Source organism: Nuphar pumila, chromosome 14 (assembly GCF_984573655.1).
Source record: "Nuphar pumila chromosome 14, dmNupPumi1.hap1.1, whole genome shotgun sequence".
In the NCBI taxonomy this organism is placed as follows: Eukaryota; Viridiplantae; Streptophyta; class Magnoliopsida; order Nymphaeales; family Nymphaeaceae; genus Nuphar; species Nuphar pumila.
This window is the reverse complement of record NC_143262.1, coordinates 10,697,670-10,723,745: the sequence shown is the minus strand read 5'-3', so window position 1 is coordinate 10,723,745 and position 26,076 is coordinate 10,697,670. Positions and strand designations below refer to the sequence as shown.

General features: G+C 39.7%; 2 protein-coding genes across 2 annotated transcripts; both read left to right on the top strand.

The window, feature by feature from the left end:
• The first annotated feature begins 6,154 nt into the window (after positions 1–6,154).
• On the top strand, positions 6,155–7,072 carry LOC149816340 (protein PHOSPHATE-INDUCED 1-like). The gene has a single exon (XM_089986875.1). It carries the CDS (start codon positions 6,155–6,157, stop codon positions 7,070–7,072), a length of 918 nt encoding a protein of 305 aa, XP_089843001.1.
• Positions 7,073–19,249: 12,177 nt separating this feature from the next.
• On the top strand, positions 19,250–20,444 carry LOC149816339 (protein PHOSPHATE-INDUCED 1-like). Its single transcript, XM_089987544.1, has one exon. The coding sequence runs from the start codon at positions 19,391–19,393 to the stop codon at positions 20,309–20,311; it is 921 nt and encodes a 306-aa protein (XP_089843670.1). The 5' UTR covers positions 19,250–19,390; the 3' UTR covers positions 20,312–20,444.
• Positions 20,445–26,076: the final 5,632 nt, after the last annotated feature.

The window sequence follows — 26,076 nt, the reverse complement described above, 5'->3', positions numbered from 1 at the left end:
TGTAAATAAGATGACCAACTGAGATAGAACACCTAAACAAGTAGAGGTCCAGGACCCTAACCCAAAACCTCATGTAGCTCTCTATATAAAGAAAAATAATTATTTTTTGTTGTCAAAGATTATAGTTAGAAAGAAGAGATAAATTACTTCGTGACCATTAACCCAGTTGTCAAACCCTTCACTCGGTCCTCACCATTGCTATATTCCTAGGATGGTCTAGTCAACAATTTAATGTTCATAATGTGTTTCTTCATGGGGTTCTAAATACAACCACAGGTTTTGTAGATTCTAGATTTTCTACCCGTGTGTGCAAATTACACAAGGCTCAGACTCCTTATCTATGTGACAATATTGGTGCTTCGTATCTCTCCGCTAATCTTGTCTTCTACAATCACACCAAGCACATTGACATTGATGTCAATTTTATCCGGGATCATGTTGCCAAGAAGCATTTTCAGGTTCAATATGTTTTCTCTACGAATCAGTTGATGTCATGACTAAACCTCTTTCAAGAGTCAGATTCGACTTACTTAAGGACAAGCTCAACAGCCTCCTTAAGCAGTTGAGCTCGAGGGGGGGCGCTGTTAAAGAGATATTGGATCCAGGTTCGATTAGGCTATTAGATCCCACAAGTTCCCAGATGAATTCAAATAAAGCTGCAGAGGTGAAGTCTCCCAATGAAGAGAAGACTCCAAATGCAAATGAGATGGGTGCAGAGAATGAAAAGAAGAATATTAACTTAAATAAGATGACCAATTGAGATAGAATGCCAAAACAAATAGAGGTTCATCCTAAGAAGGACTGTAACAAAAAACGGCATATAGCTCTCTATATAAAAGAACCTTCCCTCTCTTTGAAAAGCATTGAGAGAGAGTAGTTATTTTTCTTTCGTGAGCATAAACCTGCATTGCAGAGCAGGTTATATGTTATCCCCCCGAAGAGGGCAGTTAGCTACATCTTGTGTTTGGGGGGTTCCAATGAGCACCACGTATTTAAGCATGTGTGTCTCGTATCCTCATATTTGTCAGCATTAATTAGCATTGGAGTTTGATGCGATTGCAAAGACTTAAGTATCCTCTCCTCCATTGGTGCAAAAAAAAATCACGATTCTAGAAAATGAGTAGTTGTAAAGACTTAAGTGCCCCGAAAATGATTATTTAAGACCCAGTCTCTGCACTGCAGAATTATCTGAGAAAGAAATCTCCCCCAGAGGGGGCCATGAACATCAACCCTCTCACTCTCTCTCTCCCTTTTCTTTCTGCTTTTGTGCACATCCAGCAGAAGATCCTACATTGCACCATCAAGCAGCGACTGACCTGCACATTGACTGTTATGGAGCCTGATTCAGAGTTTTTACCCTTACAGGAGGAGGGTTTGGGGGCTCCTCTCAGCGTGGGTAGCATCATTCAACTAAATGAGTTGTTGATCCTGATTCAGAGTTTTTACTCTTACAGGAGAGGGGTCTGGGGGCTCCTTCCAGCGTGAGTAGCATCATTCAACTTGAAGAGTTGTGGAGCCTAATTCAGAGTTTTTACCCTTACAGAAGAGGAGTCTGAGGGTTCCTCCCAGCGTGGGTAGCATAATTCAACTTGATGAGTTGTTGAGCTTGATTCAGAGTTTTTGCCCTTACAGGATGAGGGTTTGGGGGCTCCTTTCAGCGTTGATAGCATCACTCAACTTGATGAGTTATGGAGCCTGATTCAGAGTTTTTGCCCTTACAGGAGGAAGGTTTGGGGGCTCCTCCCAGCGTGGGTAGCATTGTTCAACTTGAAGAGTTGTGGAGCCTGATTAAGAGTTTTTACCCTTACAGAAGAGGGGTCTGAGGGCTCCTCCCAGTGTGGGTAGCATCATTCAACTTGATGAGTTGTGGAACCTGATTTAGAGTTTTTGCCCTTACAAGAGGGGGTCCGGGGGCTTCCCCCCCCAGCGGGCGGGGGCTCGGGTGGCAGCGCCCCCCAAACCAAATTTTTTGGGGGCCTTGTATAATTTTTTTATTTTCTTTCCCTCTTTTAACTATAAAAAAAGAGCAATAAAGCATTTTGTTTAATCGTGGGGGTCATGTTTCCTTCGGTTGTTTCTTGCTCGTGGTTTTTGTAACATCCCTTCCCACGATTTTTCTAGTTTTCTTTTTCTGTTTCTTTCTCACTATTTTTTCAACAACTCTCCTACAACGATTTTTAGTGTTGTCCGGTCTTCCAACAACAATTTATAGTATTGTCGAGCCTTCCTACAGTGATTTGTAGTGCTTTCGGGTCTCCAACGAGCCCCACAATGATTTATAGTATTATTCGGCCTTCCAACAACGATTTGTAGTATTGTCGGGCCTTTCTACAACGATTTGTAGGGTTGTACAACATAGAATAATAGAGGTCTGGTTTGTAGTTAAAATGAGGAATGAAATGACCATAGAAATCGTTGAAAATTTACAAAAATAAACTAGACTCAATAACAAAGACACCATTTCTTATGGATTTAGAATATGACCTCCGATTAAGGAGATATGGCCCTGACAAGTTGGTCCTAATTTGGGTATCAATTTACAGCGATTTGCTTACCAAATAACACTACAAATCGCTATAGTGATTTGCAGAAGACACTACAAATCGCTGTTGGAAGATCGGATAACACTATAAATCGCTGTGGGGCTTATTGGAGACCCGAAAACACTACAAATTGTTGTTGGAAGACCGAATAATACTATAAATCCTTGTAGGGCTTGTTGGAGACCCGAAAACACTACAAATCACTATTGAAAGATTGGATAACACTATAAATCGTTGTGGGGCTTGTTGGAGACCCCACAGCGATTTATAGTGTTATCCGGTCTTCCAACAACGATTTGTAGTGTCTTCCACAAATCACTATAATGATTTATAGTGTTATTCAGTAAGTAAATAACTGTAAATCGCTACCCGAATTAGGACCAACTTATCAAGGTCATATCTCCCTAACCGGAGGTCATATTCCAAATCCGTAAAAAATGGTATCTTTGTTTATTGATTCTAGTTTATTTTTGTAAATTTTCAGCAATTTTTATGGTCATTTTATTCCCCATTTTAACTAAAAACCAGACCTCTATTATTCTGTGTTGTACAACCCTAGAAATCGCTGTAGAAAGACCCGACAATACTACAAATTGTTGTTGAAAGGCCGGATAACATTATAAATCGTTGTGGGGCTCGTTGGAGACCCGAAAGCACTACAAATTATTGTAGGAAGGCTCGACAATACTATAAATCGTTGTTGGAAGACCATACAACACTATAAATTGTTGTGGGGCTAGTTGGAGACCGAACAACACTAAAAATCGTTGTAGGAGAGTCATTGAAAAAATAATGAGAAAGAAATAGAAAAAGAAAAATAGAAAAGTCGTGGGAAGAGGTGTTACAAAAACCTTGAGCAAGAAACAACCGAAGGAAACATGAACCCCACGATTAAATAAAACGCTTTATTGTTCTTTTTTGATAGTTAAAAGAGGGAAAGAAAATAAAAAAAATTATACAAGGCCCCAAAAAATTTTGGTCCGGGGGGCGTTGCCCCCTGAGGCCCCCGCCAAGGGCGGCCTCCTCTCGCCCGCTGACCGCGCAGCGGGACTCGCACTGGAGGGGGGGAGCCCTCGGACTCTCCTCTTGTAAGGGCAAAAACTCTAAATGAGGCTCCACAACTCATCAAGTTGAACGATGCTACCCATGTTGGGAGGAGCCCTCAGACCCCTCTTCTGTAAGGGTAAAAACTCTGAATCAGGCTCCACAACTCTTCAAGTTGAACAATGCTACAGTAAGTGTGCAGGTCAGTCGGTGTTTGATGGAGGAATGTAGGATCGTCTGCTGGATGTGCACAAAAGTAGAAAGAGAAGGGAGAAAGAGTGAGAGAGTTGATGTTCATGACCTTCTCTAGGGGGGAACTCTTTGCCTCCCTTGATTTATTCTCTAGAGAGAGAGAGAAAAAGGGTTTTACAGTGTTTTACGGAGAAGGAAGAAGAAGAAGATGACGATAAAAAGTTCAAACATACATTTTTTATGGTCCAGGTTCGTTTCGCCGGCTCACCATCGTTTCGCCGGATCACCATCGGCGAAACGATTAAGGTTTATTTCGCTGTGTAGACTTTGAAGAGTCAACATCATCCTCGACTTTTTGGATGGAGGACATGTTTGTCCTTTTTTTGAATCATCTGTTTTTTCTTTTTTGAATGAAAGGCATTTTTGTCATTTTCTCAAATCATCGTTTTATAAGAAAAATAGCAAAAAAGGGTACTTAAGTCTTTGCAACCACACCAGACTCCAATGCTAAGTGATGTCAACATACACAGGAATATGAGACCTATATGCTTGTATACGTGGTGCTCATTCAGACCCCCTAACACAAACGTGGGATTCAGTGAATCATCGGGGTTGAACATACACCACCCTCCCCCTGCATTGGATCGAACTACGTCACAACTGGCTCACGTGTGAATGTTTGTGTGCTTGTAGTTATTTCTTTAGTGATTGCCTTTCTTTAGTGATTGCCTACTGTAATTGTTTTTGCCTTGGATCTTGTAAAAGATGATCACAAGATTGACCTTATGTCATATCTTCTATTTTCTATGCTAGGAATGTTCATCTCCACCTTTCACGAAAGCAGACATGCCGACATATCTCAACTTTTGTTTATGATAAGATGTTATGCGTGTCTTGAATTCCTGACTTGCTCTAGTACATGACCGGTGCAATGAAAATTTTCATTGAGGTTTGTGGTTCGTGTGGATCAACCTTGTTTAGGTAATTTTTCTCACATGCCATTTTAGGGTTTCTTTCTTTATATCGGAGAACTGCCTCTTTTTGAGTGTGGAAGCTTTGGGTGTTTTTTTTTGGGCTTAAGAGTTATTGTATATCGCCATTTTATTTTTCACTTCTATCATTGGATTTATGCTCCTTCACCCATGGCAGACTTGAGGACGAACCATTTAAATTTGGTGCCCTCTTCACTTTCTCCTTGTCAGTTTCTTTTTGTGGTTTGCTTTATTTTTGTTTGCGGCTTGCACAACAATGGGTGTAAAGCTTATAGTCGAGCTAGAGGTGTTTGGCATTTTGGTTCATTTCTTTTAACCCCACCCGTTTCTACCCTTGAGTCCAACCTACGTGAAGATCATAGCTAAAATTTGGTGGGGTTCCACCATTACAATGGGAATCTAACTAGGGGGCCTTTAATTCAACCGGCTAGCAATTGGTGCACAGTGTACAGCAGAACCAGCATTTTATGTGGGAGTAGTGTTCTGTGAACCTAATTGTTCTCTAAGCCTAAACACCATTGATGAAGATTTGGATTTTGGACAACCCCAACTTGCTATATAACAGTGCTGCAAACACAATGATGGTTGTTGGTAATCAAATCCAAATTAGAGTAGTTTACAGAAAACCACCTTACATTTCACTATTACATTTAGCTGCTTGGTCCTGAAATCATTCAGCTAACCTTTGTTTAGTAAATAAAAAGATTAAAATGCCTTCGTTATTTATATAACAAAAAACCATGAGATTACGCAAGCTGAGTTGTGCTACGGGAAAAAGAGAATAATATATTTTTCAACCAAGGAGGGTATTTGAAATGCATTTAAATAAATAAAAGTGTGTTATTGAATGTAATAAACGGACAGATGGCCCCCTTTTGTTTTTTAGAAGCAATGTTTTTTCTGAGAAAGCTATATGCACCATTTTGTTAAATTCCTCGAATTTTAAAGAGTAATAGAATCCCAAAGAAACCAAGCTATCTTTATTTTCTTTTTGAGTGAAACCAAGCTATCTAGTTAAAGGATACAATAAATTCATCCTTATCGTGTGCGCTGTGCAGGAAGGTACAGAACACTCTGAGGTCCCATCGATGCATGCATTGCATTCCTTGCGCCTTAGCTGTGACGTGAAACAACCCCGTCAGTGAGTCTGCTACACTGCTCACTCCCAAACAAAAGCTTCTGAAACGTGGCTCACTGCTTATAAGAAAGGTTTTTCTTTTGATACGTGGCTCTATCTAAAGAGCCCACCCCCAGTCCACCCTGTCTATTGTACCAGCTTGGCAACTCTAGTTTAAGGTACCCCTCTTGCCATACCCATTGGATACAGTCATACTCATCCCTCTCTCTCTGTTATTCTCCATTCAGTAACTAAGAGAGGAAAAAATGTCTGTCCTTGTGAAGTTGGTAATCTTCCTCAGTTTGGTGCAGTTGTGTCTTGGAGGGAGGAGGCTCACTGCTCTAGTGCAGCAATCGCCTCTTGTTCTCACTTATCACAAGGGTGCCCTGCTCCAAGCCACCCTTCCAATCAGCATGGTTTGGTATGGCCAATTCACAGCCGTTCAGAGGTCCATTGTTGGTGACTTCCTCATTTCTCTCAACCAACATGAGCAAGAGAAAAAACCTTCTGTCTCCTCATGGTGGAAGCTGACAGAGGAGTACTCTGTCAGGGCAGGCAAACCAGGTAGCACTAAGGTGGCGCTAGGAAAACAGGTGTTGGATGAGTACTCAATGGGGAAGTCACTCAAGAGGTCCAAAATCAAAGACTTAGCTGCCAAGGCGGCTATCCCGAATGGCATCACTCTGGTCCTTACATCCAAGGATGTTGCAGTGGAAGGATTCTGTATGAGCAGCTGTGGCCTTCATGACTCTGCCCCTCTTGCCAAAGGTCTGAAGGAGAAGTTTGCCTACATCTGGGTGGGAAATTCTGAGACCCAATGCCCAGGGCAGTGTGCTTGGCCATTCCACCAGCCCCTCTATGGGCCTCAGACCTCAGCATTGGTGTCACCAAATGCCGATGTGGGTGTGGATGGAATGATCATAAACATTGCAAGCCTGTTGGCTGGCACAGTGACCAATCCCTTTGGGAATGGCTACTTTCAAGGACCAGCCACTGCTCCTATGGAAGCAGCATCAGCCTGTCCAGGGATATATGGGAAGAATGCATACCCAGGGTATGCAGGGGACTTGTTGGTGGATTCGAGCTGCGGTGCTAGCTACAATGCAAATGGGATCAATGGGCGTCGGTTTCTATTGCCTGCATTGTGGAACCCAAATACCTCCAGTTGCTTTACCCTTGTGTAAACTATAGAACTGTATGACTGAATGAAAGAAGAGGATGTGTAGGGTATACAAAGAATAAAGCCACCAGGGTGACTGCTGTACACAATAACATATTGTATTCTATTGTGTTTTGTACTGAACAAGCATAAAAACTAGATCAATCCCCCAAACTTTCTGATATTAAATTCTCTGATTGTGCTGATTTCTGTGTTTGTGCCTCCTATTGAATGCAAACCATGGGCCACAGCAGGCCTTATCACAAAAACGCATAGGCAATGAAAAGTGGCGTTTTACTGCACTAGAGTCACCAGACTGACATCTTTTTTAGCAACGGGATGGGAGTCACAGGAGAAAGCTGATATTGCTTGATTGCATTTGTTCTCTAAAATTTTGAAGAGCTAATGGTTTAAAGGCAAGTTTTGCGAGATATCTTAGTTCCCGGAGAACCTTGAAGAGGGGAAACAACAATTTTCAAGATATTGTAGAAGGGATGATCAGGTTACCTAGCTCCAGGAGAAGGAACTTGAGCTGTGATACATTTTATGCTGCAGAAGGGATGATCAGGTTACCTGACAACAAGCACATAACCTTTGGCTAAGCCATTGTTGACCAAATCAAACAAATCTTAAGGGAAGCGGTACCCAAACTCTTTTTTTTCGCCCTAATAGACAAGCTAGCACTAAATGAGAAAATTCATTAAACTGTGAATATAAAATTACTTTTCACTTTCAAAAAATGAAAAAGGACTTGAGAAATGGCAAATAACATATGGAAAATTGGTTCTCCTAACCGCCCCTACAATGTGGACAATGTTTTTTTCTTATGTTTCAAGCCATGTTTGGCAAATCTAACCCCACAGATGTCTTCAACATCTTCTATTTGCTATGAATAAACTGTTTTATCATGTTTTTTGATGATAAAATATGGTTTTATAAATCTAAATTTATGAAAATTTTGAGCCATCAATTTTTTAAGCCTTATGCTCACGTCATGCCCAGATGATCCAAAATCCAAAAGCCTATTCCTATTAAGCAGACTATTAGTTGACATATGTAAGGTTAGATTAAAAAAAAAACTAAAAAGTTGAAAATTATGGTTGTTACTGTTAGGACGAACCAATTACTCAATAACATATATAGAAGGAAAAATTTGTATCCGTCATTTGGACTTATTCAAACTACACGGGCAAGCTTTATGAGTCGTGCTTCAAAAATTTTTCAAAGATAACTTTTTGAAGGTTACACAAATGTGATTCTTTCTTCACGACCAATCTATGGTAAAAGAGCTACGCTAAAAAACAAAACAACAACTACGCCTTCATCCCAAAACAATTGGGGTCGGCAATATGAACCAACAAAGAAAATCATTATGGGTCTTCCACATGAATCCTTCTCCTCCATTCATTTCTATCCAATGCCATGTCCTCGGTGAGGTTCAAAGCATTCATATCCTTTCTTATCACCTCCATCCATGTCTTCCTAGGCCTACCCCGACCTCTTTTAACTAATATATTTTTCCATTTCTCCATCCTTCTAACTGGAGCATCATTAGGCCTTCGTCGAATATGTCCAAACCACCGTAAACGATTTTCTCTCATCTTATTTTCAATGGGTGCAATGCCTACCTTCTTACGTACGTATCTCCTCGTTCCGAATCTTATCTTTTATTGTATTTCCACACATCCATCTCAGCATACGCATCTCAGCTACACTCATTTTTTGAATATGATGTCTCTTGGCAGCCCAACATTCCGTACTATATAGTAAAGCAGGCCTAATAGTCGTCCTATAAAACTTTCCCTTCAACCGCAATGGCATTCTACGATCGCACAACACTCCAGTTGCACTCTTCCATTTCATCCACCCAACCTTTATCCTATGATTTACATCTCCATCAATTTCTCCATACTTTTGAATGATAGATCCCAAATATTTGAAAGAATCATCCACCGGTATTTCGTGCTCACCAAGCTTCACTACACTCCTATCACTACTTCGTTGCTTACTAAATCGACATTCCATGTATTCTGTCTTACTCTTACTCAACTTAAAACCTTTTGCTTCCAATGTCTGTCTCCATAATTCTAACTTAGCATTAACCCCAGCTCTAGACTCATCAATCAAAACAATATCATCATCAAACAACATACACCACGACACATTTTCTTGAATTGATCTCGTAAGCTCATCCATCACTATAGCAAATAGGAAAGGGCTTAAAGCAGATCCTTGATGTAACCCAACCGTTATAGGAAAATTGGTTGTCACCCCTCCACAAGTGCGGACATTGGTTACTACTCCTTCATACATATCTTTAATTATACTAATATACTTGAGAGAAACACCTTTCTTCATCATTGTCCACCAGAGAACGTCCCTAGGTACTCTATCGTAAGCCTTCTCCAAATCAATAAAAAACATATGCAAATCTTTGTTCCTTTCTCTATTTCTCTCAATAAGTTGTCTAAGAAGATGTATAGCTTCCATAGTTGATCTTCCAGGCATAAAACCAAATTGATTCTCCGATATCATGACAACCTTCCTCAACCTAGACTCAATCACCCTCTCCCAAAGTTTCATAGTATGACTCATGAGTTTTATACCACGATAGTTTGTGCAATCTTGTATATCACCCTTATTCTTATATAGAGGCACCAAAGTACTCTTCCTCCACTCATTAGGCATCTTATTTGTCCGCCAAATCTTGTTAAAAAGATTTGTCAGCCATTCTAAACCTTTCTCTCCCAAGCATTTCCAAGCCTCGATAGGTATACCATCTGGGCCAACTGCCCTTCTTGATTTCATTTTCTTCAAAGCCTCTGCAATTTCTTTCTTTTGAATCTTGCACATGAAGTCACGATTCATCTCATGAAAAGGAATTGAAAAGTCTCCAAGATCCTAAGCATGACTTTCATTAAATAGCTACGCTAACCAACGTAATTTTAACTTAAGATCTAGTAAAGTTGGACCTATATTAGTCTTTTTAAAATATTTTGTAATAATTTTAATGTTTTAAGTATGTTTCAAAAAAACAAGTTTTTGCAGCATTCTTGAAAAAATAACTCTTTTTTAATTTTCAAAGTTGTGTTGAAAAAGCAGTTTTAGGCAAAGTTTTGCTATGTTCAAACCAGGGTTACCGGAAACTCCACTTAAATGTGGGAAACAGTTTCTGAAATCATAAACCATTCATTTTAGAAACTTTTGAAAAGGCATAGAAAGCCCGTTTTATATCACATAGGAAATAAACTTGTAATATTCTTTGTTCATATTGTTAACATTTGCACTTTTGCTACACATAATATATATATATATATAGGGTTAATCTAACATTAAACTAGTTGGGTTTAACATTAGATGAATTCAATTATATTAAAATGACTAAAATACTTTTAAAAAGTGTTATTTTTTAAAACATATGGTTACTTTTTTAGTCCAAAAATATAAATTTGTTGGATTTATAAAGTTACTTTTTTTAAAAAGGTGTTTGACTTTTCAATCCCTTCAAGTTCAAAAGACCAGTAATGCCAAAAAGTAGCCATGCATTTCCAAAAGTTTCATTCTTTTAAGAGTATTTTAATCATCTTTCTAAGGTTGAATCTATCTAATGTTAAACACAACTACTTTAATGTTATATATATATATATATATATATATATATATATATATATAGAGAGAGAGAGAGAGAGAGAGAGAGAGTAATGTGTTTCTTAGGCCCCTTTTTATTAGGTCTCGTTAGATCCTTTCAAAAATCATAGTTTTAAGTATTTTTTTTCTCATATCTAACACCATAGATGTGATGTATATGTTTTGTTTAGTGAGAACCGGCTTTTGGATCACCGAAATCTGACCTATATATAGGTTTTTCTGGTGATCCAAAATCAATGGCTATGAAGGTACCCATTTTTTTTGGTTTAGAAAAATGTTTTTTATTGAAAAAACATGATTCAAGAGTCGATTTCCACTAAATCGAGCATGCTAAACACATCTAACGATTTAAATGTATCATAAAACACTTAAAACCTTAGGAAAAAATGAGAAATGAGGCCTAATGTGTTCAATTCTCATATATATATATATATATATATATATATATATATATATATATATATAGAGAGAGAGAGAGAGAGAGAGAGAGAGAGAGAGAGAGTAGAGCTTAGGTGCTTAATGATACATGCTTAATGAGTTTTTCAGCTCTTTCGATGTTTTTTTTTGCAGTTTTGACCTCATAAATGTGTTGAGCATGGTCGATTTACGAGAAATCCACACCGAGATCATGTGTTTTCGATGAAAAATTGATTTTTGGAGCCTAAAAAATTTACAAAGATTTTGGATCGTCATCATTTTTTCGAACCTTATAAAAACCCACCCATGTATCAAAATCAAACACTTCAAGAACTGATCCATGTAAAATCAAATACATAGATCCCATCTGTATAGACATAATTCAAAAATAAAACAAAAAAACCGGAAAAACCCATTAAGCGCGTATCATTAAGCACGTATCATTAAGCACCTACATTCTAATATATATATATATATAATGACTCCTGAAACTTTAGAAAGTCGTGTTTGCCAACATGTTTCTTGTTTCTGTTTCCTTCCTAGCTAGCACCCTTGGTCCAAACTTTGTGTGAGCCTTGAGGATCTCAGGCATCTAGAAAGATGCTTAAACCGACAAAAGCATGACTATTGTCAAGCCACTAATGTTTTGGCATACTCTTGGAATATTAACTTCAGGAACAATATGTACTTAAAAATATACTTAGCATAACATTACACATTGCCAATTTCATAAATTCTAGCCACAAGGGCTCCGTTCATCTGGTAGGGGTGACTATGGATGTCACTAAGTTGGAAGGACATCATGAGTTTGAAGCCCAAGGATGCACGCCATCAGCTCCGGTGTACTTCCTACACCAATGAGTAGGGGTGGCAATTTCTGACACGACCCGCCAACCCGCCTCTTAGGCGGGTTCGGGTTGGGCTTAAGCCAACCCGTTTAATAAACGGGTCGACCCGCGTAACCCGTTTATTAAACAGGTCGGGTTCGAGTTGGGGGTATGCCAACCCGCGCGCCAACCCGGCTGACCTGTTTAATAAACGGGTTAGGCGGGTGGGTCAACCCGTCAACCCGACAACCCGTCTGCCAATCCGTCAACCCGCCAATCCGTCGACCCGCCAACCCGACCCGTTAACCCATCAACCCGACCCGTCAACCTGACCCGTGAACCTGAGAACCAGTTTACCCGACCCAACCCATTTATTAAATGGGTTGGCGGGTCGTGTCGGGTTACCCGTTTATTAAACGGGTCGGGTTCGTGTTTGCCACAGCCGACCCATTTAATAAACGGGTCGGGTTCGGGTTGAGGTATGCTGACCCGCCAACCCGTCGGGTCGACCCACCAACCCGACACGATTGCCACCCCTACCAATGAGCACGCGAGTGAGGTAGTTTTTTCTGGTTAAAAATAATAACAAATTCTAACCATTTTTCTGTTTTCTCGCCAGTATGTGCCCTTATGAAGAATACATGATATTATTCACCAAAATCATTGGCAATGCCCTTGGTTTTCATTACAGGGAAACTTCCTGCATGATCATAATTAATACTCTGTATTTCATGGCCACATAAAAAAATAGGCCCCGGGGGCACGGGTGCTAGCCTCGGATGCTGTTGGCACGATGACCGTAGGCATGGCAGGCTGAGCCAGCGTGACCAGGTATTCCTGCCCAGTGCGGTTTCTTCGGGTTATAAATCCAAAAAAAAAGCCACATAAAAAAGTACTCGTCAATTTCTAAGGAGCATTCGAATTTGAATGAAGATCAGATAGCCGGTGTAAGATGGTAATCATATAGACAGAAGCATTAAATGAAACAAATTTTTTTCCTTGCTTAGTTCTGATTCATTGACAGTTATGCATAAGGGGATTCTTTTTTTTACATTATGAAGATTTGGTGCCTTCTTCGTTTTTGTATATATTTAATAAATGCCTGTAAAATTTCTGCCACGATTAACCAGCATCAGACCTGTCAAGCTGTTAGGTGATGCACCCTAAACTCTGGTATATAAGACAGAAGTTGATTGCTTCAAACATGATAGTATTTTCATATACACTTATCTCTTTCTTTTAAGGTATTCCAACCCTTTTATTTTGATTAAATTATTGCCTATGAGTTGGTAGTTTCTGCTGTGATGGTAAGTACAGTGGTATTTGTCTAGAAACAAGATTAGTTTTTATCTATTCCATTCCCATGATGCTAGTCGAGGAACACCCTCCTGTAAGAGAGGTGGAAATGTGTAATATGTCATATTATCGACACATCAAAAGGTTTGGCAAATATCTTCTTTTTTATTGGAAATATCACGTAAAATACGTGATTGGCAGCTGTTATAATTCACATTTTACTGTAACATTTGGATATTCTTGATATATGTTGCACGCCATCAAATAACAGTCCTCGCGTGGATCAAGGGAATAACCATATTGATAGAGATAATGAATCACATTGTAACTATATTGAGAGATAATGTATCCAACGTTCACAATGTAAATAAATTATGTACCTTTCAAAGGAGAATGAAGTTGATTATCGTTTTCCTATTATAATTCTCTTCACATCTTCTTAGTTATTTTTTTTACATGGTATCAGAGCAGTGAATATGATATTTATCATCCATGGATTCCAATAATAGCAGCAAGACCACCACCAACATAAACGACTCGATGACCAACCCAAACTCACTGACGAATCTGTTCTTCCTTCATTATTTCGACAATCCTGACAACTCGCTGGTATATCAACCACTCAATGAAGATAATTACTCCATGTGGTACCAAACAATGTACATGGCTTTAAGCACACAAAAAAACTAGGTTTCATCGATGAGAAGATTACCAAACCTAGTTCACCTACACCCAATGTTGTTGCCTCGGAGCGATGCAACAATATGGTCATGTCATGGATTCTCAACTCCATGAACAAAGAACTTGCATCCAACGTCATATACACAAAATTTGGGCAGAGCTTCATGATTGATTTTCTCAGTCTAACGTCCCAAGGATCTATCAAATCCAACAAGATATAATTAATCTCAACAAAGCACAATCATCATCAGTAACGACCTACTACACCAAGTTGAAAGGTATGTCAGATGAAATGTCCACATATGTTAATATCCCTCTGTGTACATGCAAAACTATGAAAGTCATTCAGGAGTTGCAACAACCAGAGACACTCATGCAGTTTCTAATGGGCCTCAACAAAAGCTATAGTGCCATCCCCATTCAACTGCTGCTCATTACTCCAGTGTTGACCATTTCCAAGGCGTATGCATTGGTCGTCCGATAAGAGTGACAACATGACCTTCGGCTAATCCTTGTGCATGAACTGATGGTTGTTGTCGTGGACATACCCAATCAAGTTATAAAGGTCGACCAACCCAAGATGTTCCAAGGGCATGCACGACCAAAGTGCGAGCATTGTGATAGACTGGGTCATCTGAAAGCTAAGTGCTACTACCTTCACGAGTTTCCCAACTGATCAAGGGGCTCCTCCTTCTATGCTTAATCCAACGGCCAAGCCAATGCCAACATTACCTCCACCAATCAAGAGATGTCAAGCTCAAATCATGTCATTCGTTAACACACTCAATAACAATACAATAAAATTTTCGCTATTGTGAATTTAGGTAACCAAATCTCACCACCCATAGCTAACCTCGTAGGTAATTTCTCATAGCCCTCAGTTTGTTTGTCTATGTCTCAAATTTGGATCATTGATTCGGGAGCCATAAACCACATGACAAAATCTTTAAATAATATGCCTTTCCCCAAAACCATAGCTTATCTGCCCATTGGGATACCCGATGGATCCTCTACTCATGTTACCCATATCAGCAATGTCAACTTGTCTCCAAACCTTACATTGTCCAATGTTTTGTATGTTTCTTAATTTCAATTTAATCTCATATCTGTTAGCAAATTAATTTAAGATCTTAAATATGAAATTGTATTCAAAGAAAATCATTGTATTGTTCAAGACCCACTCTCGGAGATGAAGATTGGAGTGGCTAGGCTGCAGGGCCATCTTTATGCTCTTTAGATTAATGATAAACATGCATTGAATGTTTTTCATTTTTATCCCTTTGACATTCTAAACTTGGACACTTATCAAATTCTAGATTTCAAATTCTTATTAATTTCAATAAAGTGAATGAATACATTTCTCATAATCATTGCTCAATTTGTCATATAGCCAAACAAACTTGATTACCATTTTCAAACAGTTTTATTTCAACCCTCAAGTCATTTGAATTAATCTATTGTGACGTTTGGGGCCCTTATCAAACCCCATCCATGTTAGGGGCAAGATACTTTTTGACCATAGTCGATGATTATAGTTGATGCACGTGGATATACCTCATGTGATATAAGTCTGACACTTATGATCTCGTTATTTTTTTTTTCAATGGTTCAAACTCAATTTAGTACCAATATTTTAAATCTTCATTCGAAAAATGAAACTAATTTTTTTTCCAATGATATGATTTCATACCTTCATAAAAATGGGATCCACCACCAACATAATTGTGTGGCGGCCCCTCAAAAAAATGGGGTCATCGAATGCAAACAACGGGACTTGTTAAATGTCGCTCGGGTTCTCTGATTCCAGGCTAACTTACCCATTAAATTTTGGGGTGAGTGCATTCTCACTGCAACTTATTTGATAAATCACATCCCTTCCAAACTGTTAATGGGAAAGATGCTCTATAAGGTTTTCCATTACAAAGCGCTCAAATATGAAAACATTCGTATTTTTGGGTGTCTTTGTTATGCTTTTAATATTCATCACACTCACAAGTTTGACAAACATGCTCAAAAATGCATTTTTGTTGAATATCTTTATGGTCAAATTGGATATTGTGTTTATGACCTTGAAACCAATAAAATTTTTGTTACTAGTGATGTCAAATTTTATTAAACTGAATTGTCGTTTCAAGGTCATGATGCCCTTGACAAGGATAATCACAACACCCTGCCCTAATGATTCTTGAGCCTCAAGACATGACCTTACCTGGTCCAACTTCCCAACCTTGTATGACTGATCCTAACATCACAACCACCCATGATCCACCATCTCTATCTTGTCTTCCTAATTCTAATGTAGTGGATCCAATTTCCACCCATATTGCATCCTTGGATCCCATCCAGCACGTTTGGCAATCTGATCGAAACCGATAGCCACCATCATTCCTCAAGGACTATAAATGTTACATTGCAACTCCTGTCTTTCAATCAGACTCTTCATCTAGTGCGGTTTTCATTACCAGTCATCCTTCACATATGAAAAATTCTTTCACAGTCACTGCACTTTCCTAGCTGCCATTACTCAAAACTCTGAACCAAGAACGTTTGCCCAAGCCATGAAACACCAAACTTGGTGGGATGCCATGGCTGCAGAAATTCGAGCACTTGAAAATAATCACACTTGGTCTGTCATAAACTTACATGAAGGAAAACATCCCGTCGAATGCAAGTAGATCTATAAGATCAAATACAAATCATATGGATCCATTGAACGGTACAAAGCATGCCCAGCTGAAAATGGGTACACTCATATTAAAAACCCTGATTACAACGAAACATATGCCCCTGTAGCCAAACTTATTACAGTTCGATGCTTACTTGCCATTGCTACAATACATAATTAGGATCTCTTCCAAATTGATTTCAACACTACTTTTCTTCATGGAGAGCTAGACGAGGAGGTGTACATGAAAATGCCTCATGATTTTTATAGTCAGGGAGCACAATAGGTTTGCCATTTACACAAATCTTTATATGGACTTAAGTAGTCCTCTAGAAATTGGTTTGCCAAACTTTTCTCATACCTGAACCTAGTTGGTTTTATTCAATCCAAGGCAAACTATTCTCTGTTTTTTCACATCAACAAGCAAAGTCAAATGTTCTTATTGGTGTACGTTGATGACATAATTATAGCTGGTGATAATCCACCCCACATTACTGAGCTCAAATCTCATATCAATGATTAGTTTTGTCTTAAAAACCCTTGCCAACTCAAATACTTCTTGGGGATCAAAGTGACTAGGTCCAAACAAGGCATATTTTTACCTCAAAGAAAATATGTCCTCGACATTTTGGAAGACATAGGTTATCTGGGAGTCAAACCATGTTCATTTCTTATTGAACAATAATTGAAGATCAACAATGAGTATGGTGTCCTTCTAAATGATCCTAGCAAATACCGGCATTTGATTGAGCATCTCATATACCTAACAATCACACAACCCAATATTTTATTTGTTGTCCACATTCTGAGTCAATCACGCAAACCACATATGGAGGTAGCACTATGGTTACTCAAGTATCTCAAAGGCACTCTTGAACCATGATTGTGGACAGTCCCATATCCTGAAAATCAAACAAACAATATACAGTATCTTAATCGCCTGCGGAGGCTGAATACCGCTCCATGGCTTTGGCCAGCTGTGAACTCACTTGGGTCAAATACTTACTGGTGGATCTGGGAATCCAACATCCTCATTCATGGTTCTATTTTGTACCAAGCAGCTATGCACATAGCTGCCAATCCTGTTTACCATAAACTCACAAAGCACATTGAATTAGATTGCTATCTCATCCGCAAGAAAATCAAAAGTGGATTGATTCGTACACAATTCATTCACATGACCTCGCAATCTTCACCAAAGCCTTGGGCATTGAACAATTTTCACTGTTGAAGTCCAAGTTGGGCATGCTCTACCCACATGCTCCAACTTGAGGAGGCGTATTGAAAATATCACGTAAAATAAGTGATTGACTGCTGTTATATTTCACATTTTACGGTAACATTTAGATATTAGGAAAACCATTCTTGATATATGCTGCACATGTCATTAGATAACAGTCCTCGCGTGGATCAAGGGAATAACTATATTGATAGAAATAACAAATCACATTGTAACCACATTGAGAGAACACATTGTAACCATATTGAGAGAGAGAACGTATCCAACGTTATCACATGTAAGTATATTCTGTACCTTTCAAAGGAGAATGAAGCTGATTATCGTTTTTCTATTCACCTTTCCTATCGTATATCGTTCTCTTCACATCTTAGTTATTTTTTTACATTTTTTAACTATTTAACTCTCTTCCTTTTTATGATATTTAAAACCATACAACTCGTGTCTTGTTCTTTGTTTTTTTATTTCTGATAACCAGAGAAAACCACCTCACTCGTGAATTCATTGGTGTAAACTCTAGTCACCCTTGCCCATTAGAGAGTACACCCAATGATTGTTGATATTTTCATATATGTCTTGCATGCATTTTCCATTTTTTTCATTAGCCATCACCTTGTCAACTAGTAATGCAGGATAATGTTTGCTACTTTCATGGGTCTCAAACCCCCAGTGAAACTCTATATATTCCTTTTACTTATTTATTTTCACATCTGACCCTCTAAATTAATGTGATCTGTATGTTTGGATTAGTAAAAGCCAGTCCTTGGATAATGTTTTTCTGACATGTATGCCTCAGGAGTTGACAAATCAATGGCCTACAATACCGAAATTTCAACTTCAAAAAAAATCCAATTTTTATGTTAAAAAAAATACGATCCAAAGGTGATTCCTACTATTTTGACTATACCGGGTCAGATTTGGTGAAAACTACCTCCCACTGTGAGTTTCAAGTTTCAACTATGGGGTTTGGAATCCTAGCCAATTTCCTTATTAATAATGCAAAAGGAAAAAAAAAATCAAAGTTATATACTGACTCCAATTATTGTACCTACTGTTAAAATACATACTCATTTGATCATGTGCACCAGGAAGGTGCCAAACTTGATCCAACACAATCAAAGCCAGGCTAGATGTAGGCGTATTTTGCGATGCTCTTATCCACTCGCTGGTCCAGACTCCAGATACACCTGCCCATCTGCGGAATGAAAGTGGCAGCTTCTGCCTTCCCCAACACAACTAAATTAAAATATCAATGAAAACGATTGGCTGACAGTTGTTGCTGCACTCCTTCTGCCCTACCAAGGAGGGAATCCCGTGATCCGTGTCCGGTGCTAAGAAGCTGCCATGAATAAGAGTCTCTCTCTCTCTCTCTCCCCCTCTCTCTAGAAATTAAAGGGGTGCCCATATCATGAGTCCCCTATTTAAGGCCACCTGACCTCTCTCAGACACACACCAGCCTCCGATCCCTCTGGATTTAAGCTTTCAAGGCCTCTCTAGTCTCTGATACCTTGAATCTCTCATTACCAACTAAACCCTATCTTCTCTTTTGTGTCCTTAGAGTGAGCAAACAATATGGCATTCCTTGTGAAGATCGTTCTCCTTTTGAGTTTGGTTCAGTTATGCCTTGCTGGGAGGAGGCTCACTGCTCTAGTGCAGCAACCCCCTCTTGTGCTCGCCTACCACAAGGGTGCCTTGCTCCAAGGCACCCTCCCCATCAACATTGTTTGGTATGGGAAGTTCACAGCCGTTCAGAGGTCCATTGTTGGTGATTTCATTACCTCTCTCAACCAGCAGAACCAAAAGAAAGACCCTTCTGTGTCATCATGGTGGAAGCTCACAGAGAGATACATGAACAAAGCAGGCAAGCCCAGCACCACTAGGGTGTTGCTGGGGAAGCAGGTGTTGGATGAGAAGTACTCATTGGGGAAGTCACTCAAGAGGGCCCAATTCCGGGACCTGGCTGCCAAAGCTGCCACTCCCAATGGCATCACTCTTGTCCTCACATCCAAGGATGTTGCAGTTGAGGGGTTCTGCATGAGCAGCTGTGGTCTCCATGACTCTGTTCCACTGGCTAAAGGTTTGAAGGATAAGTTTGCGTACATCTGGGTGGGTAACTCTGAGACCCAATGCCCAGGACAGTGTGCTTGGCCATTCCACCAGCCTCTATATGGGCCTCAGACACCACCATTGGTGGCACCAAATGGTGATGTGGGTGTGGATGGGATGATCATAAACATTGCAAGCCTGTTGGCTGGTACAGTGACCAACCCCTTTGGGAATGGCTACTTTCAGGGACCAGCCACTGCTCCTATGGAAGCAGCATCTGCCTGTCCAGGGATGTATGGGAAGAACGCGTACCCAGGTTATGCAGGGGAATTGCTGGTGGATTCGATCAGTGGTGCGAGCTACAATGCAAATGGGGTCAATGGGCGTCAGTTTCTACTGCCTGCATTGTGGGATCCTACGACCTCTACTTGTTCAACGCTTGTGTAAAGCTTAAAAGAACACACCATAGGCCTCACGCCTTGTGCATAGAATATGTATAATCGACTATTTTTTCATTCTTTTTTGCTTGTATTCTGCAGTTGCCGAAAAAAAAATTACTGAATGAAGATTAAGTGTTGGACATGATTTGTCAAATCGCATTAGAGTCAGATGGTGTGACTGTTTGGAAATAGATTCATATCTTTAAGTTCTGAAGCATGTTACGAATGTAGGGGTCATTCGATGCATCCCGTTTATCCTGAAAAGTGGGATATGCAGGAAATTGCATTGCAGTTATCCTGAATAGAGTTCCCTATCCTAACCCCAACTTCTGGATAATTGGTGTGTCTCTAAAGTCCTAACTCCCCATAGAGCAGCTTCTGGTTCTGTGTTGCTGCTGCTTATCTTGTTTGAGGTAGTTTAGGGGTGGTTTATGAAAGGCATCAGTGGCAATACAATTGTAAATTGTTTTCTCTAAGATGCTTGTTGTTGATGAACTAACTTGAGGATTTATACCATGCCAAAAGTTTCTCAATGTTCTTTGTCAAGTACTACGTCTGAGGATACCCATAACAAAATTTGTGCTATATCTTGTTAAACCAGATAAGAGCAAACAGGATCTTTCAAATTTGTGCTATATCTTGTTTAACCAGATGATTAAGGGCTTACCCAATTGCTCTCCTAAGTCATAGTCCATTATGTTTAGCATGTGTGGAAGGTTGAGGCTAAGGTAATTGATGAAAATCAATTTTATCACAATAAGTTTAGTTTATCATTGCTTTTTAATATATGGCAAAATTTTAACACGATTTTAGCCCCTTTTGAGCTTCTTAATATTCTGATATTTTCATAGTTATGAACTTATGATAGAGTCCGGATCAGGTGCAATATGATTGCAAAATTTTGTGCATTAAGCACTTCATCGCCCTCCAGCAGGTCTTGGGTCCCACACCTGACAGGCCCTGTGCCCAAGATGGAGGGTGATCAGGTGCTTAATGCATAAATATTTGTGCAATCATATTGCATCTGATCTTTTCAGGTTATGATGCGCCTAAATGACACAAAAAATCACCTGGCAATGTGGTGATCCCTTGATTGAGGCAGTATTATGCCCGAGTGTAAGGGAAGCAGGTCCAGATATGAGCTCGATGCTAGATCCAATGAAAATGGGTGAACACTAGTGCCTTTTACATGGAAAGGATAAAACTTTGTGTTTGGACTCAATGATCCTGATCCGATCTCACATGCTTGCTCAAATCTGGACCAGGATCTGACATTCTTTGGTTCGACCATTTCCCCTCGTTCTCAGTTAGCATAAGGGTGCCTTGCTTTAGGGATTCAAATGGTTCGGATCGGGAACAACTAAATACATGGGATAGTCAGATCCGGAACAGCCAAAATTTGCAAAACTTTCATCCAGGATCTGACATTCTTTGGTCCGACCCATTTGCATCCTTTTTTTTTAGGAAAGAATAAACATTTCATTCATCTGCAACAAGCTTATACATTTGGTGGGTTCGAAGGTATATGGAGACAGCCGGCAGAACATCCATGACTGTCAAGGACTACGTACTTCTGATTCCTAGACGTGGTACTACGCTGGTTGGAGGTAGGGTGACCCGATCCCGCCAAATACTGGATCCAGTAGGGTCAGGGTTTGGTAACAAAAGAAGGGGTCCGATTATTAAAAGGCCAGTTGCGAAATTTTATCCCAAACATGGATCCAATTCGAGTTCCAATTAAGATATGCAATTTTTCAATGTAAAAAACTTAAATATATTATTTTACCAGGCCGCATGGGCTGAGTCTGGTTTATGTAATATTTATTGGATCCAGGTATGGTTTTTCTTATGAAAAATCCAATCAAGTCTCTGGATCCCATACTGATTCCTCCTAGTCGGATCCGGGTGGTGGGGTTCGCCCCTTTGACACATCTAGTTGGAAGGATCAATTGATTTGTGAATGCAAAATTTTGGTTCACAGCTTTTCCCCTCAATGTAATTTCATCAAATAATATGACTGACCTTTTCTGCTGTTTACGTACAACTAGGGGTGTCAACCTGCAAACCCTACAGGGTCCGGGTATAGTGACAAATAAGAATACCTGGGTCCACACCCAAAGGTCGGATTAATACATGGACCCCAGAATAGTTTGTGAAATTTTATACCAGACCCGGGCCTGACCGGAGTTCCAATTAATTAAGCCCTGTAAATTTTCAATATAAAAATGATAAAAAATATTATTTTAGCAGGTATGGTCCAGGTCTGGTTCATGTAGTTTTTATGGTGTCCGGGTATGGTTTCTCTTATAGTAGACCCAATTAGATCCGAGTCTGAATCCAATACCATACCCAAAAATCTGGTCTAAGTCTGATTCCATCTGGGTTCGAACTAAACCCAACCCGTTGACACCCCTACATACAACTGCAAAGACTTGGAGTCTTGGACTCAAAGTAGCGGAAAGTCCAATACACTTGGCCCCCAGCACTTCCATTGGCTTGATTGTAAGATGCTACAGAATGTCACACATTGCAAATTTATCCCAAGAAAGTGAGGGGATGGTAGGAAATAAAAACGACCGTCTACTCCGACCAGTATAGGGATGTTAATGAATCGGATTTTATCAGATATTCGATGATTCCGTTTGGTGGAATTTGGTAAGCCAAAACCATATACAAATAATTGGATGCATATATGAATTTGACTTTTTGTTACCGAATCATGTAAAAAGGTGGATCTAGTATGAGCTTTTCATCATCTGACTCTGAATCCGAATTCAAATCCATTTAACCAACATCTAATTAGTCGAATATAGTATCAGCCACATCTGATCCGAATCCAAACCGTTTACAACCCTAGACCAAGGGATGAATTTCACATTGAGGCCGAACACGCATCAGGTGAAATGGATAGAGTTATGCATACCAATGTTAAGGCTGAATAAGAAGTTATATATAACAATATGAATAAAAGGTAACCTAAAAATGAAACTACTGTCAATTCACTCGTCCAAATAACAAACAGTAACGCCATAATTTAATCCAACACATCAAAATTTTATTATGCGGAATATCAACACATGATCTTTATGACAAGTTTTCTAAAGAAAAGATAGTCACTCAGAGATACGTGAAATCTTCTAGCATGACAAGTACCAAACTCAGGCTAATTACTTTCTGCCTTACTCTTTTTACTAATTTCATGGAGACCCTTGGCTTATCCTACTTAAGTGGACTCCTAGTTGCAAATTTCTTTTGCTTCGTATATATATATATATATATAGGTGCATGTTCACTTTAGAACATGACCGTAACAAACTCATGTAGGTGCATGTTCACTTTAGAACATGGAAGCTCAGAGCAAGTTTGCATCAAATAAAACCTTTAGCAGCGACAAAAGTTGTCGCTAAGGGTCCCATACCTTTAGCGCAACATTTTGTTGCCGTTAAAGGAGTTATGCAAAAATAATAAAATGACAGTTCATCGCACATGCATGATATACGCTGAACACGAATTCGTTCCGATCATGTTTGAAAGTGATCATGCGCCTTAATAAATGATAAACATCCAATTTGTAGTTTGAAGTGTAGCTGCCTATCACTTTTTAACACATCACGAGTGAACGGTGTTTTTGGATTACTTTTTGCAAATCTGACCCTAAAGATGTGTTTCTCTTAGTCATTTTTTAGAAAATGATACTTGAATCATATTTATGTAAATCTTAAACCATTGATTTTTAAGCCTCATAAAAAACCTACTTTTAACAATAATCGGATGATCCAAGAGTTCATTCCTATCAAATCAACCATATGGCAGATTTATATATACCTCTCTCTCTCTCTCTCGGGCAATCATGTACTCCATGTTGTCACCAACTATTTCTCTAACCTATATTCATGCAGTCAAGCTGTAGATGACTATATGGATACGGCTTTATTTTTATCTATGGATCGGGTGCTCTCCAACTCGATTCAGGGGTTGTTCACCGAATAAGAAATCTTCTCGGCGGTGCGGGATTCGTCTGGGTGGAAGGCTCTAGGATTTGATGGGTATCTGGTGAATTTCTTTCGCATATTCTGGCAATGCGTTAAGAGTGACATTCTTAGTGTCTTTGCTGAGTTTTATCGCAACAGTCAATTGTCAGTTCATTCTCACATAGCCATTGTGTCGCTTATTCTTAAGGAGGAAGTTGTATCGGACATCTCGCGATTCTGCCCTATATCAGTGTCAGATGGCTTATATCGCATTATCGCCAAAGTCTTGGCTAATAGAATGCAGTCAGTCGCTCTTAGGATTTTTTTGGAGGCTCAGTTCATCTTCATTCCTAATAGAAGGCTTCAACACTCTTTCATTTTGGCCCCAGAAGTGTTGCACTCTCTCAAGATCAGCGGGGGGACTTTCTTCACTCTTAAGCTTGACTTCCATAAAGCCTACGACTCAGTTCATTGGCCATTTATTTTCAACATATTGACGAACTTGGGCTTCAGTAGGTGTTTCTCTAGCTGAGTGCATGAGCTGGTAACCAATGCCCAGTCACAGATTCAAATCAATGGGGTCAAGGAGAAACAATTCAAACTTGGTTGTGGTCTTCGACAAAGATGCCCCTTGTCTCCTTTACTCTTCAACGTCGTCTCTAAAGGCCTTATGGTTTTGGTTAAGATGGCAGTGGAGTGTAGTCTAATTGAGCCTCTCGGTATACAGGAGTATCGTAGTCAGATCCTGACCTACGTCGATAACATAATTATCTTCGAAAGGGCTTCCATCCAGCAAATGTTAAGATTCAAGCTTGTCCTTCTTTTTTCTTAATGATGTCAGGTCTATCAATGAACTATGATAAGTGTTGTCTGTCCATGGTAAATGTCCCTCCGTCAATGTGAGTCATGGGCCAGCGGATATTCGGGTGCTCGGTATCGGAAAACTCTTTTTCTTATCTAGGTCTGCCGCTTCAGATCAGTCGTGTAACAACGGCAACTTGAAGCGCTACTCTTCAAAGGGTTCAACATAAAATATCGGGCTAGCAAGCTTTCTACCTTTCCATCACTGGTAGACTGACTCTCATCAAACACGTTCTTAATGCTATGCTAAATTTTTTTATGTCTATGTTTCTGATGCCTATGGGGGTTAGTAAGAAGCTAGCTCGGGTAGTGGCGAACTTCTTGTGGTTTGGTCGAGGTCCCAACAACAAGAGCCGCCTGATAGGGTGGGACACCCTTCGACTTTCTCTATATAAGGGGGGTTTGGGAATCAAGGATCTCAAGCTGAGGAGTATGATACTCGTCGTGAAGCAGAGCTGGCTTGCGCACCAACCTGGGTCTCCATGTGCAAGCGTTCTTCTAGCTAAATATGGGGGTGTGGAATCGTTTGTGGGGGCTACAACCGTACGTCAGCGAACAATGTCAAAGCTTCGTCGATCATGGATCCAAGCATGGTCTACGGTTCTTTCAAATAATGTAAATGTTGACTAGCAGTCACAATTCTTTGGACACAACTTTGCTCCGAATGAATCTTTCCTTTCAAAAGAATGCTACCTCGCTCTCCTTCCTTCGGAGGTGGACCGGTTTCTGGGGCAAGGGACCGACTCATCGATCTCGTTCCTGGCTTGGCTAATCTTACATGATCGGGTGCAGACTGACAACTTCCTCAAATCCATCGGATTTCATCTGTCGAGTAAATGTGTGTTGCGTGAGGCGGCCAAAGAATCTGCGTTTCACCTTTTTGGGGAGTGCTCTGTTTTTCAAAACATCTTTAAGGTGACCTGGAATAAGTCAGGGGTCA